The 15,767-nt window shown below is 48.1% G+C and overlaps 1 protein-coding gene across 1 annotated transcript; it reads left to right on the top strand.

Moving 5' to 3' along the window:
- Nucleotides 1-14,933: 14,933 nt before the first annotated feature.
- On the top strand, nt 14,934-15,491 carry LOC127586504 (E3 ubiquitin-protein ligase RNF183-like). The gene has a single exon (XM_052044516.1). It carries the CDS (start codon nt 14,934-14,936, stop codon nt 15,489-15,491), a length of 558 nt encoding a protein of 185 aa, XP_051900476.1.
- The last annotated feature ends 276 nt before the right edge of the window (nt 15,492-15,767 follow it).

The following is a 15,767-nucleotide window of genomic DNA, read 5'->3' on the forward strand; positions in this document are numbered from 1 at the left end:
ATGGCTAAACATCTGGATCATTCTCAGACTCATCAATCCTTGGTTTGGTCGTTAACCGTACCACAGGAACAGTCCGGTGCAGTCTGATGTGGTTCCTTGTGACAGTCCTAAACAGGAAGAAAATTATGATGCCTTATCTGAGACTTTTCTGTCTTCACTGGAGGATCAACATCCTTATAGTGAGCCTGAATTTAAAGATTTGTCTTTGTCGAGGAAGGATTTTATGGTGGAACAGACAAAGGACCCTGAGTTGACAGAATTGAAAGAAAAAGCACCTTCATGTGAGGAGATTGAAAAAGTACCAATTGGATACTATGTCAAAAACGGAGTGTTAATGAGAAAGTGGAGATCTCCCCATGTCCAAAGATTTAAAACTCGGTTGGAGAGAGTCTGCCAGCTAGCGAGAGAGAATTTGAAAACCAGCCAGATAAGAATGAAGACATATTTTGATAGACGTGCTCGGCCTAGGACATTTGCAGTGGGGCAAAAGGTGTTGGTATTTTTCCCTAGTCAAAATAATCCCTTGCAATCTCGTTTTTCTGGACCCTATGTTATTGAATCTCGAGTAACTGATTTAACATATATAATCAAAACACCAGATAGACGCAAGAAAACACAACTCTGTCATGTAAGCATGCTAAAAGCTTATTAAGTGAGGGATTCAGTTGTGGCCTTGGTGGGTGATGTGAAGGTTGCTTCTTGAATGCCTGATGTTGATGTTGAGGAAGGCCAATTTAGACCAAATATTGTCCCATCGAAACTAAACAACCAAAATATCCTGGACAACCTTGAAACGAAGTTCGACCATTTAAAAGATTCACAAAAACAACAGATGAGAGAATTAATTTTAAAATTTAAAAATCTGTTCCCAGATATTCCAAACAGAACATCGATAATTACCCATGATATTGATGTTGGGGACGCAAAACCAATCAAACAACACCCATATCAAATGAATGTGGAAAAAAGTAAACTTGTTGATCAGAAAATAAAATACATGTTGGAAAATGATATTATTAGACATTCTACTTCAAATTGGAGTTCGCCCTGTGTTATTGTACCTAAACCTGATGGAACTGTTAGATTTTGCACAGATTACAGGAAAGTGAATGCTGTAACAAAGTCAGATGCTTACCCTATTCCTAGGGTGGATGATTGCATAGACAGAGTGGGAAAGGCGAAATTTATTACAAAGATTGACCTATTAAAAGGGTACTGGAGTGTTCCATTAACAGATAGAGGAAGGGAGATTTCTGCCTTTGTAACCCCTTCTGGATTGTATGAATACAATGTTTTGCCATTTGGAATGAAAAATGCTCCGGCAACATTTCAAAGAATGATTAATTCAGTGATTCATGGGTTAAAACATACAGATGCCTACATTGACGACTTAGTGACTGGGAATGATACTTGGGAAGATCACATCTCTGCGTTAGAAAGATTGTTTGAAAGACTTTCCAAGTCTAACCTTACAGTTAACTTGGCTAAAAGTGAATTTGGCCATGCCACTGTGACGTATCTTGGTTATGTTGTAGGTCAAGGCAAGCAAGCTCCTGTTCAGGCAAAAGTTCAAGCAATATCTGAGTTCCCTATTCCCACAGGTACGAGGACTGTTAGAAGATTTTTGGGAATGGTTGGATATTATCGAAAATTTTGTAAAAATTTTGCTGATATTGCTCTTCCCCTAACTAATCTTCTGAAGAAGGGAGTAAAGTTTGTTTGGACAGATTCTTGTCAAGAAGCATTTGAGAAGCTGAAAGCCATTTTATGCTACCACCCTGTGCCCAAAACACCTGACTTTGAAAAGCCATTTTCATTAGCAGTAGATGCCAGTGATGAAGCTGCAGGAGCTGTGTTGTTGCAGAAGGTTGACCATCCTGTAGCTTACTTTTCAAAGAAATTTAATGAGCATCAAAAGAATTATTCCACCATAGAGAAAGAATTACTGTTGCTTGTTTTAGCCTTGCAACATTTCAGTGTATATGTTTGCACCGCTCAGAAACCATTGACTGTATATACAGATCATAACCCATTGGTGTTTCTGAGCCGAGTCAAAAACAACAGAAGGCTGTTAAACTGGAGTTTAATTTTGCAAGAGTTTGATCTCATGATAACTCACATTAAAGGCAAAGATAATGTGATTGCTGATTGTCTTTCCCGATGTTAAATGGGAAACATGTATCTGTACTAATCTGATAGTCTGTAGTTGTGTAAAATGATAATTATTAACATTACTAACTGTATGCGCGGTTAAATTTTTCTTGGGAAAAATTTTTTTTTAGGTGGGAGGTGTTACGGACTCAGTGAAAGTCCCTTTAAGATAGAGAGTGTGTGTGTGTGTGTGGAGCGTGCTTACGTCAATAGAAGATAAAGGATGTAATGACGTTGTTGAAGAAGTCAGAAGAAGAAGGAGAGAGAGAGAGAAGGGAGAGAGACACCAGCCTGCTAGTTTTCTCTATCGATGGATGAGAAACAATAACTGTGTTTGCCACTGAAATCCATGTATGGAAGTTGGAAGTAATCCGGTGGAGTTCACTTTGTTGCTGACCTGTAGAAGGAATCAGGTATTTGTGTGTGGACGACCACGGTTCGGATGCTTTTCGGGGCGAGGAAGTCACTACCGAGTAAACACTGGAGTGTCGTTTGGGTTCCATCGTGGAACATTTGGATTTCGTATTTACTCTCTCTCTGTTTTCTACATCTACGTCTTATCTTCAGACAACGGTGGTTGTTGAAGAAGCCCTTGCTCACGTTTCACCTTATGGCTTGCGGAACTGAACTTTAAGAACCATTCCTGAACTTGGAGTTTTGGACTTTGTCACACACACACACGACGAGTTTAGTTTTGGGGTTAACGTTCGAGGTTTAACATTTTTGAATTCTAACATACTAACATTTTTACTTTTATTTTACGTATTATCATAAGTAGTGATTAATAAAATAGTTTTTAACACTGAATCATGCTCAGTGTGTTTCTTTTGTTGCTGGTTTGTGACAGTACGCGTGTGCACGTGCATGTGTGTGTGTGTGTGTGTGTGTGTGTGTGTGTGTGTGTGTGTGTGTGTGTGTGTGTGTGTGTGTGTGTGTGTGGAGTTTGCACGTTCTCCCTGTGACCGCGTGGGTTTCCCCCGGGGGCTCCGGTTCCCTCCCACATCCCAACGACGTGCGGGGTCGGTGGGTTAATCGGCCGCTGTAAATTGCCCCCTTAGCATGTGGGTGAGGGGTAGAATCTGGGGGGGGGAGTTGATGGGAATGTGGGGAGAATAAAATGGGGTCGGTGTAAATGGGTGGTTGATGGTCGGCACGGATTCGATGGGCCGAAGGGCCTGTTTCCGTGCTGTGTGACTCTCAGAGAAAGGGCCAAATTAGCAGGAAGGGTAGCAATGATTGGAGGACTCCTTGGAAGGCCATCACAGGCCAAATGGCCTCCCTCCTGTGTGATCTCATCGTCCCCAATCAACTCCCTGAAAGCTCTGTCAGAACGCCACGGAGGTCGGAAGTCAAATGAAATGTTTGTCAGACAAGGGTCCTGAGGGCGATGGAAACAGGTGGGGGTTGGGGTGGAGTTGGGGTGAGTTCGCTGAATGGAACAGCGGGCTCTTTGCAACTGAAGTAGAATCATACAGCAGGGAAACAGGCCCTTCGGCCCATCAAATCCGTGCCGACCATTAGTCCCAGGGCACCAATGCTCAATACAAAAGGGCATAGTTTAAAGTAATGGGTGGGAAGTTCAAGGGAGATATCAGAGGGAGGTTTTTTACCCAGAGAGTGGTTGGGGCATGGAACGCGCTGCCTGGGGTGGTGGTGGAGGCAGGTACATTGGTCAAGTTGAAGAGATTGCTAGAGAGGCATATGGAGGAATTTAAAACAGAGGGATATGTGGGAGGAAGGGGTTAGATAGTCTTAAGTGAGGTTTAAAAGTCGGCACAACATTGTGGGCCGAAGGGCCTGTATTGTGCTGGACTGTTCTATCTTCTATGTTCATTAAGCACCCATTTACACTAATCTGATTTTATTTTAGTTCCCCCTCATTCCCGTCAACTCCCCCCAGATTCTACCCCTCACGGGGGCAATTTACAGCGGCCGATTAACCCACCGACCCCGCACGTCGTTGGGATGTGGGAGGGAACCGGAGCCCCCGGGGGAAACCCACGCGGTCACAGGGAGAACGTGCAAACTCCACACACACACACACACACACACACACACACACACACACACACACACACACACACACACACACACACACACACATGCACGTGCACACGCGTACTGTCACAAACCAGCAACAAAAGAAACACACTGAGCATGATTCAGTGTTAAAAACTATTTTATTAATCACTACTTATGATAATACGTAAAATAAAAGTAAAAATGTTAGTATGTTAGAATTCAAAAATGTTAAACCTCGAACGTTAACCCCAAAACTAAACTCGTCGTGTGTGTGTGTGGCAAAGTCCAAAACTCCAAGTTCAGGAATGGTTCTTAAAGTTCAGTTCCACAAGCCATAAGGTGAAACGTGAGCAAGGGCTTCTTCAACAACCACCGTTGTCTGAAGATAAGACGTAGATGTAGAAAACAGAGAGAGAGTAAATACGAAATCCAAATGTTCCACGATGGAACCCAAACGACACTCCAGTGTTTACTCGGTAGTGACTTCCTCGCCCCGAAAAGCATCCGAATCGTGGTCGTCCACACACAAATACCTGATTCCTTCTACAGGTCAGCAACAAAGTGAACTCCACCAGATTACTTCCAACTTCCATACATGGATTTCAGTGGCAGACACAGTTATTGTTTCTCATCCATCGATAGAGAAAACTAGCAGGCTGGTGTCTCTCTCCCTTCTCTCCCTCTTCTCTTCTTCTTCTGACTTCTTCAACAACGTCATTACATCCTTTATCTTCTATTGACGTAAGCACGCTCCACACACACACACACACTCTCTATCTTAAAGGGACATTCACTGAGTCCGTAACAGTACACACAAACATATGCACACTCACGCACACACACACATACACATGTGCACACACACACACGCACACACACACACACAGAGCGCCAGAGGTCAGGATTGAACCCGGGTCTCTGCAGCCGGGAGGTAGCAGCACTACCCGCTGCACCCTTCTGCCGCCACTTATGGCAATTCCCAGCACACAGAGACCCCTCTTCAAGCCTCTTCTCCAGAGTTCTCCTTCCGTTCACCGTCCTGTCCTGTTGAACCTGCTTCCATTGCCCTGACAGCCAGTTCACCCCAGCTCACTGCTCACTGCAACAAACAACTCCTCAATAGTTCACTCTGACTCTGAGCGGACCTCCCATGCGATAAAGGTGAACCCTTGATTTCCCAATCTACCTCGTCGTGGCCCTTGCACCTTATTGTCTGCCTGCACTGCACCTTCTCTGTAACTGTAACATTATATTCTGCATTCTGTTTTATGTACTACCTCAATGTACTTATGTACGGAATGATCTGTCTGGATGGCACACAGACAAAGGCTTCTGACTGTATCTCGGTACATGTGACAATACTAAACCAATTACCAATTACTTTAAATCTGCCTCTTTCAATTACCACTTATTTGCCCATCACAACCCGTCACAGTGAATACCTGCATTAAATCCCCCTGTAGGCAGCTTTGGGAATGGTGGCATTTCTTGAGAGTCTCTTCTGAAGTCCCAGTGGTGTTAATGCAATTAGCAATGTACAGGAGCAGAGAGAGAGACAGAGACAGAGACAGAGACAGAGACAGAGACAGAGACAGAGACAGAGACAGAGACAGAGACAGTGAGAGAGAGAGAGAGAGAGAGACAGAGAGAGAGAGAGAGAGAGAGAGAGAGAGAGAGAGAGAGCTGCATGAAGCCTCTGCAGAGTTGACACGACCTGTTTGTGCGTCTTCGAGGGACAAGGTGCTGACAACAAGAGGACTCGAGGGAGCGAGAGGTGGAAAATCACCACCTTCCGCTTATCAGAAAGCTGGCAGATGAGGAGAAAACAGGATCAGCTGGGGCGTGACATACTGCGTCAGGGAGTGACAGATGCTCGCCTCCGAAGCTGGGGATGTGTCACTGAAGTTGGGCTGGAAAGACCCTCACACCTTCCATGGGAGATCTTCTTTCCTTCTCCTCTTGTCTGGTTCAGTAGACAGGTAAGAGCATAGGGATATGTAGCGGCTGCAAGTGAGAACACCAACTGCTGCGTGCGAGGTGTCATCCCTAGTTACGGCAACAGGGATTTATCAGGATTGGTGTCTAGTCCTTGGGAATTGATAATGGGAAAGGATTCGTTCACGGGGTCTCTCTGACTTGGGGGCAACACATATCAAAGCCTTTCATACGCTCTACAGTGAAAGGAAATGGTCCTTGGGTGTCTCTGTGTAGTGGGCGCCCCAGTGACGCAGTTGGTAAGTCTACTACCCCATAGCCCCGGAGACCCGGGTTCGATCCCGACCTCCGGCGCTGTCTGTGTGTGTGGAGTTTACACGTTCTCCCTGTAACAGGGTGGGTTTCCCCCAGGGTGCACCGGTTTCCTCCCACATCCCCAACGACGTGCAGGGTCTGTGGGTTAATTGGCCGCTGTAAATTGCCCCCCTAATGTGTGGGTGAGGGTAGAATGTGGGGTGAGTTGATGGGGGCGGGGAAAATACGATGGGATCGGTGTGAATGGGCAGTTGATGGTCAGCATGGATTCGAAGGGCCGAAGAACCTACTTCTGTGCTATATGAGAATGGCAACTAGTGCGTGGGATCAGGCTATAGTCTCATACATCGTGCATCGCTAACACGGGATTGATGACTGATATCGTCGACAGTTTGAGAATTTGGATTCAGGTTTAAGATCGTGGAGATTTCTCTATTCATTCGTTATTTCAAATGTGGGTGCTACTGACGTTACCAGCATTTATTGCCCATCCCTAACTGCCCCTGGAGGAGGAGGGGGGAGCCACCTTCTTGCCCCGCTGCAGGCCCTCTGGTGAGGGTGCTCCCTCCGTGCTGGTGGGGAGGGAGTTCCAGGATTTAGACCCCGTGATGACAAAGGAATGGTGATACACTTCCAAGTCAGGAAGACCTGGTTCATGAATCACAAAACGTTAGCAAGCAGGTGCGGAAATTGGTTAGGAAGGCAAATGTTTTATTGGCCTTTATTGCAAGGGGGCTGGAGGTTAGTAATAGGGAGATTTGGTTACAGTTTTACAGGGTGTTGGTGAGGCCACACCTAGAGAACTGTCTGCAAGTTTGGTCCCCTTGCTTAAGGAAGGATACACTGACATTGAAGGAAGTTCAAAAATCACCGCCTGGTACGGAGGCTCCGACGCGCAGGATCGCAAGAGGCTGCAGAGGGTTGTAGACTCAGCTGGCTCCATCGCGGGCACAACCCTCCCCGCCATCGAGGACATTTTCAAGAGGCGGCGCATCAAGAAGGCGGCATCCATCATTAAGATCTGGGACGTGCCCTCTTCTCGTTACTACCATCGGGGAGGAGGTACAGGAGCCTGAAGACCCACACTCAACGATTCAGGAACAGCTTCTTCCCCTCCGCCATCAGATTTCTGAATGGTCCATGAACCCATGAGCACTACCTCGTTATTCCTTTTCTTTTTGCACTATTTATTTAATGTAATTTAAAGTAATTTTATATCTTTGCACTGCATGGCTGCTTCAGAACAACAAATTTCACGTCATATAAGTCAGTGATAATAAACCTGATTCTGGTTCTGAAAAAAAAGTTCCCTAGGCTAATGACTGGGATGAGAGGGTTGTCCTGTCGAGAGAGGCTGGATGGTTTGGATCTATATTCCTTGGAGTTTAGAAGAACGAGGGGTGATCTTTCTGAAACATCTCAGGTCCTGAGGGGACGTGACAGGGTCGGTGTGGAGATGTCCCCACCAGTGGGAGAGTCTCGGACGAGGGGACAGAGTTACAGGATTGGGTCGGTCGTTTAACACTGATGTGTGTCGGGACTTCTCCTCACAGAGGGAGGGGGATCTCTGAAATCTAGGACAAGGTAGATACATTTTTGGAAGATCAGGGAACTGAGGGTTGCGGGGAACTGGCACAGGAGTTGAGGCCTGGGGCAGAACAGTGGGGAAGGTTTGAGGGGCCGATTGGCCTACTCCTGTGTGCTCTTATCAACGCACTGTCTGGATATTTCTGGAAGGGGGGGAGAAGAACAGGTGGGAAACACAATCCTTGAACAGCCCTGGTTTCCCATCCCACTGCCCTGCCCGAGACCACAGAGAAGTTGTAGAGAGTTGTGGACATCACGCTAACCGGCCTCCCCTCCCCGGACACTGTCTACACTTCCCGCTGCCTCGGGAAAGCAGCCAATGTAATCAAGGACCCCTCCCACCCCGGTCATTCTCTCTTCTCCCCCCTCCCATCGGGCAGAAGATACAAAAGCCTGAAAGCACGTACCACTGTGCTCAAGGACAGCTTCTATCCCACTGTTATAACACTCTTGAATGGACCTCTTGTATATTAAAGATAGATGTTTGTCCTCACAATCTACCTTGTGCACCTTATTGTCTGCCTGCACTGCACTTTCTCTGTAACTGGGACACTTTACTCTGCATTCTGTTATTGCTTTTCCCTTGTACTACCTCGATGTACTGATGTGATGAAATGATCTGTATAGATGGCAGGCAAAACAAAGTTTTTCACCGTACCTCAGTACATGTGGCAATAATAAGCCAATTACTAAATAGCAACATCGAGAGGTCAGATAACTGCTTGATCTGGTGATAGACAGGTTGATGGTTCAGTTGATTGACAGCCGTGGGGAACTGGCCTGGAACAGGAGATGAGGCCTGGGGCAGATCAGCCATGGAAAGGTGGGGCAGGGTTGAGGGGCCGAGTGGCCTACTTCTGCTCCCGTTTTCTTGTGGTAGAGACGCAGCCTTGATTTAAGGGAACTGGGAGGAATATTAGAAGGGAATTGGAGAAACACTCAGAAGTTGCTGGGGACAGTTGGAAGTGAGGGCGCGCGGGGTATTGGTTTATTATTGTCACTTGTACCGAGGTACAGTGAAAAACTCATCTTGCAAACTGATCATACAGGTCAATTCATTACATTGAGTTAGTACAGGTAAAAACAATAACAGTACAGAGTAAAGTGTCACAGCTACAGAGAAAGTGCAGTGCAATAAGGTGCAAAGTCACAACAAGGTAGATCGTGAGGTCAGAGTCCATCTCATCGTATAAGGGAACCGTTCAATTGTCTTATCACAGTGGGATAGAAGCTGTCCTTGAGCCTGGTGGTACGTGCCCTCAGGCTCCTGTATCTTCTACTCGATGGAAGAGGAGGTGGGTGGGGTCTTTGATTATGCTGGCTGCTTCACCAGGACAATGAGAGGTAAAGACAGAGTCCAAGGAGGGGAGGCTGGTGTCTGTGATGCGCTGGGCTGTGTCCACAACTCTCTGCAGTTTCTTGCGGTCCTGGGCAGAGCAGTTGCCGTACCAAGCCGTGATGCATCCAGATGGGCTGCTTTCTATGAGGCAGTGAACAGTGCGAGGTAGAACCAACTGACTGAGATGAGGAGAAGTTGTTTCTAGTTTCTTAGAATCAGAAGCAGGTTTAGGTGAGGTGGCACACTTTGGAAGGACAAACTCCAAGGCAGAGTACAGAGTTAATGGCAGGATTCTGGGTTGTGTGGAGGAGCAGAGGGATCTGCGGGTCCATATCCACAGATCCCTGAAAGTTGCCTCACAGGTGGATAGGGTAGTTAAGAAAGCTTATGGGATGTTAGCTTTCATAAGCCAAGGGATTGAGTTTAAGAGCCGCGAGGTAATGATGCAGCTCTACAAAACTCCGGTTAGACCACACTTACTGTGTCCAGTTCTGGTCGCCTCATTATAGGAAGGATGTGGAAGCGTTGGAAAGGGTTTAGAGGAGATTTACTAGAACGCTGCCTGGTTTGGAGAGTATGGATTATGAGGAGAGACTAAGGGAGCTAGGGCTTTACTCTTTGGAGAGAAGGAGGATGAGGGGAGACATGATAGAGGTGTACAAAATATTAAGAGGAATAGATAGAGTGGCCAGCCAGCGCCTCTTTCCCAGGGCACCAATGCTCAGTACAAGAGGGCATGGTTTAAAGTAATGGGTGGGAAGTTCAAGGGAGATATCAGAGGGAGGTTTTTTACCCAGAGAGTGGTTGGGGCATGGAATGCGTTGCCTGGGGTGGTGGTGGAGGCAGGTACATTAGTCAGATTGAAGAGATTACTAGATAAGCATATGGAGGAATTTAAGCTAGAGGGATATGTGGGAGGAAGGGGTTAGATAGTCTTAGGCGAGGTTTAAAGGTCGGCACAACATGGTGGGCGAAGGGCCTGTATTGTGCTGCACTGTTCTATGTTATATTATCACTGACTTATATGACGTGAAGTGTGTTGTTTTGTGGCAGCAGTATGGTGCAAAGACAAAATTGCTATAAAATTGCAAAATAAATACATAGTGCAAAAGAGGAATGACGGGGTAGTGTTCACGGGTTCATGGACCGTTCAGAAATCTGATGGCGGAGGGGAAGAAGCTGTTCCTGAAACGTTGAGTGTGGGTCTTCAGGCTCCTGTACCTCCTCCCCAATGGCGGTACTAAGAAGAGGGAATGTCCTGGATCTTAGTGATGGATGCCGCCTTCTTGATGCACCGCCTCTTGAAGATGTCCTCGATGGTGGGGAGGGTTGTGCCCGTGATGGAGCTGGCTGAGTCTACAACCCTCTGCAGTCTCTTGCGACCCTGCGCGCTGGAGCCTCCGTACCAGGCGATGATGCAACCAGTCAGAATGCTCTCCACTGCTGTGTACAAGATCATTGTATAACTAGTGACATTGTAATGAATATAAAAAACAAAAAAAAACTGTAGATGCTGGAAATCTGGAATAAAATCAGAAAATTCTGCAAATAGTGTTAGAGGCAGATTCCCTTAATACTTTTATAACCCTCTTGCCTTAAACACAGAACACAGAGCACTACAGCACAGTACAGGCCCTTCAGCCCACAATGTTGTGTCGACATATTATCCTGCTCTAAGATCTATCTAACCCTTCCCTCCTACATAACCCTCCATTTTTCTATCATTCAGGTGTCTATCTAAGAGTCTCTTAAATGTCCCTAATGTATCTGCCCCCACAACCTCAGCCGGCAGTGCGTCCCACGCACCCACCACTCTCTGTGTAAAAAACTTACCCCTGACGTCCCCCTTATACCGTCCTCCATTCACCTTAAAATTATGTCCGCTCATATTAGCCATTGTTGCTCAGGGAAAAAGTGTCCACTCGATCTATGCCTCTTATCATCTTGTACACCTCTATCAAGTCACCTCTCATCCTCCTCCTCTCCACAGAGAAAAGCCCTAGCTCACTCAACCTATCCTCATAAGACATTGTCGTAGGATCTCTCATTTTTACTACAATGTGAGACTACAACTCCAAGTTATGACATGAGGGGTTGAATGTTTCCACCAGTGGGAGGGCCTCAAACAAGGGGACAGAGTTACAGGATGAGGGGGGGCTGCCCTTTGTTCAGTAGATCTCCAGGATTCGTGGGTTAGTCCCATGGATCGGGCGACGGGATCTCTTCCGCACCGGCGTAGGGTCGAGGACCGTGGAATCTTCGTGTCCTGGGAGGTGGGTTAAATGTTGGGAATTCTAAAGACAGCCAAAGTGAACAGGAGCAGGGGTAGGCCACTCGGCTCCTCAATCCCTTCCCCCCACCGTTCCATGCCTAATCTGCCCCAGGGCCTCATCTCGTCTTCTGTGCCAGTTCCCCACAGCCCTCAATCCCCTGACCTTTCAAAAATCTATCCACCTCCTCCTTAAACCTCCACTCCCCCAAGCGATCCACCTCCACAACCTTCTGGGGGAGAGAACTCCAGAGGTTCCCCTCCCTCTGTGAGGAGAAGTCCTGACACACCTCAGTGTTAAATGACCGACCCCCTGATCCTGTAACTCTGTCCCCTTGTCTGAAACTCTCCCACTGGTGGGAACATCTCCACACCGACCCTGTCACGTTCGCTCGGGATCTGAGATGTTTCAGTGAGATCGCCACTCATTCCTCTAAACTCTGAAGAACACAGACTCAACGTCTTCAGCCACTGATGGTAGGACAAGCTTCTCATCCCAGGAATTAACTCAGTGAATCTCCTTTGGACTGCTTCCAAGGCTGGCACATCTCTTCTTAAATCAGGAGACCAAAACAGTGCCCAGTACACCAGGTATGGCCTCACCAGCACCGTGTACAAGTGATCTACAGTACTTTGATTTATGTGGTCTCCATATCATGGTGAGCAGTGGAATGGAATTGATGTGTGGGTTGCGTGAAGTGTGAATGAACATGAAGGGACTTGTTTCTTGTGGGTAACTGGTGGGAATATGAAAGGTAAAAAAAACTGCAGATGCTGGAAATCTGAAACAAAGCCTGGAAATGCTGGAAATACTCAGCAGGTCAGGCAGTGCCTGCAGAGAGAGAAATATTAACATTTCAGGTCAATGACATAGAACATGGAACACTACAGCACATTACAGGCCTTTCGGCCCACAATGTTGTGCCGACATTTTATCCTGCTCTAAGATCTATCTAACCCTTCCCTCCCACATAACCCTCTATTTCTCTATCATTCATGTGTCTAAGAGTCTTTTAAATGTCCCTAATGTATCTGCCCCCACAACCTCTGCCGGCAGTGCGTTCCACGCACCCACCACACTCTGTGTAAAAAACTTACCCCTGACATCCCCCTCATACCTTCCTCCAATCACCTTAAAATTATGTCCCCTCATGTTATCTATTGTCGCCCTGGGAAAAAGTCTCTGAGTGTCCACTCGATCTATACCACATCATCTTGTGCACCTCTATCAAGTCACCTCTCATCCTCCTCCTCTCCAAAGAGAAAAGCCCTAGCTCACTCAACCTATCCTCATAAGACATGCTCTCCAATCCAGGCAACATCCTGGTAAATCTCCTCCGCACCCTCTCTAAAGCTTCCACATCCTTTCTATAATGAGGTGACCAGAACTGAACACAATACTCCAAGTGCGGTCTGACCAGAGTTCTACAGAGCTGCAACATCACCTCGCGGCTCTTGAACTCAATACCCTGATTAAGGAAGGCCAACACTCCATACGCCTTCTTAACAACCCTATTGACCCTGTGTGGCAACCTTGAGGGATCTATGGATGTGGACCCCAAGATCCCTCTGTTCCTCCACACTGCTGAGAGTCCTGCCATTAACCTTGTACTCTGCCTTCGAATTCGATCTCCCAAAGTGTATCACTTCACACTTCTCTGAGTTGAACTGCATCTGCCACTTCTCAGCCCAGCTCTGCATCCTATCAATATCCTGTTGTAATCTACAGCAACCTTCTACACTATCCACAACACCACCAACCTTTGTATCATCAGCAAACTTACTAACCCACCCTTCCACATCCTCATCCAAGTCATTTATAAAAATCACAAAGAGCAGGGGTCAAGGAACAGATCCCTGCGGAACACCACTGGTCACTGACCTCCAGTCAGAATATGCTCCATCTACCACCACCCTCTGTCTTCTATGAGCGAGCCAATTCTGAATCCACACAGCCAAGTTTCCCTGGATCCCATGCCTCCTGACTTTCTGAATGAGCCTTCCATGAGGAACCTTGTCGGATGCCTTACTAAAATCCATGTATCAAATCGTTGACTCATGGCGTTAGCTGCTTCCCTCTCCACAGATGCTACCTAACCTGTTGAGTGTTTCCAGTGTTATTTAACTTTACTTGTGAATTTGAAAGGATTAGGTCCATTGGTGGTGATGCAAAGGGTATACATTAGAATGGATTTGGTGTAATGGGAGGTGTAGAGTGAGATGAAACCGGGCGACTGGGAACCTTGTACCTCTCTCTTCCTGATAATTTGTGGAATAGTTTCATTGTGCACCAATTCTGTCCTTTTCTCAATGGATATTGTTTCATTTTCCATCTTTCATAGCGCCTTAATTGTCCGAGGGTCTGAAATAAGTAACAAACCCAATTCTGGAGGCAATGAGAAACAGCTCGTCCAACTAGAGGTCAGAACCAGCTGAACAATTTCTTCGGATGTGGTCTACTACCTGGGAGAAGTCTTCAAGCAACACAGCACAGAAGCCACCAGAGAAATGTTTTGACTGCTTTTTTGGACGGTAGACTGGTTCTCAAAATCTTGGAGATCCTGGTATCTGGCCTTCAAATATCCCAGATCCCAATGGCTGGATCATGGATCTAATGAGTCAAATAGAATAGGGGATCTAACCCTGGTTCAAAGAGTTGAGCTCTGTGCTAAAGCAGGCATCACCTTGCGTTACCTAGGCTGGCCTTGACCCCGATCAGGTTATATTTGCTTATCTGCCCCATTGCAAGATCCTCCACCCTCCCCAACCAGAAGGACCCCACAAGAGAGCGACTGAGATCCCAGCCGGATTGAATCCCAAGTCAGGCGGCGTTCCATTGTGGGAGCCAAGGACCGTCAACAGCAGATATCAGCAAGTCACTGGAAGTCGGGCTGCTCCCTGGAGCCAGTTGTTTACCCTGAGCCAGGCGTGGCCAACACCTGTCTTCCAACCAACAAGAAGGGAAGGCCTTGCTAGGGTTCAAGGGGCAAACTGGGAGGAAGGGAGAGAAAGGCACCGATTTAGGCCCCATTCGCTCGGGAAAGCGCCTGCGTCCTCCTCCAATACCCAGCTGCCTTTCCCTCGAGGAATTCTCCAGAGGTTGTACCTTGGCGGCAGGATTTTGGGTTCGAGAGCGGGTGACATTGGTGGATCCTGCAAAGGAGAGTCCAAGGTGTAAGAAGGGCGGGGCTCAGATCGTCCGTGAGGGGGAGGCGGAGGTAGCTGGCAGTGGGAGGGATGGGATTTTGAGCTCGTGGGTTGGCCCAACACTCTCTGACACCAACCCCTGGGTCGCTCGGGTGCCATAGGCCGAGAATGGCGGTTGGACTCTCCGACCCGTTTGATGAGGCGGACAAGGTGGACCTGGAGTGCTCCATCTGTTGCCACGACTACAACTGGAGCGACAAGTGCCCCCGGGAGCTGGAGTGCCTCCACACCTTCTGCACCGAGTGTCTGGTCAGGATGGAGGGTCACCAGCCCACCACGTCCCGCCGGATCTCCTGCCCGCTCTGCCGATACAGCACGGAGCTCGGGGCCCCCGGGGCCCTGGGCCTGCCCCGGCAGCAGCACATCCTGTCCAAGATCCCGGCCCGGGCGGAGCACGGCGGCGCGGGGGTGGCCACGGTGAGCCAGCAGGTCATCCTGACCCTGGGCTCCGGGGAGACCACGGTGGTGACGCTGCCCACCATCAGTCTGAGCGTCGAGCAGGGGGGGAGACGCGGGGCGGCGGAGCCCCGGGAGTCCTCCCTCTACCGGCAGAGCCAGAAGCACCAGGCCGTGGTGTGCCTGAGGAAAGCCTCCGCACGCCTCGCTGCCCTCTTCATCCTCGTCTGTGTGGCCGCTTTCGTGTTCGTGCCCCGCTTCTCGCGCTGACCGCATCTCCCTGCCGCCCTGGAGCTTCCTCGGGGTGGGGGGGGGGGGGGAGGTGGGGAAGGGAGCTGGAGGTTCCCCTGTCACTGGATCTGACCGTTCGGCCCAACTGGCTCGTGCTGGTTCTTGTGCCCGGTCCCAACCCGTGCCTGTCAGCGATAACAATAGACAATAGACAATAGACGATAGGAGCAGAAGTAGACCATTCGGCCCTTCGAGTCTGCACCGCCATTTTGAGATCATGGCTGATCCTCAACAATCAATATCCTGTTCCTGCCT

This window comes from Pristis pectinata, chromosome 37 (assembly GCF_009764475.1).
Source record: "Pristis pectinata isolate sPriPec2 chromosome 37, sPriPec2.1.pri, whole genome shotgun sequence".
Taxonomy (NCBI): domain Eukaryota; kingdom Metazoa; phylum Chordata; class Chondrichthyes; order Rhinopristiformes; family Pristidae; genus Pristis; species Pristis pectinata.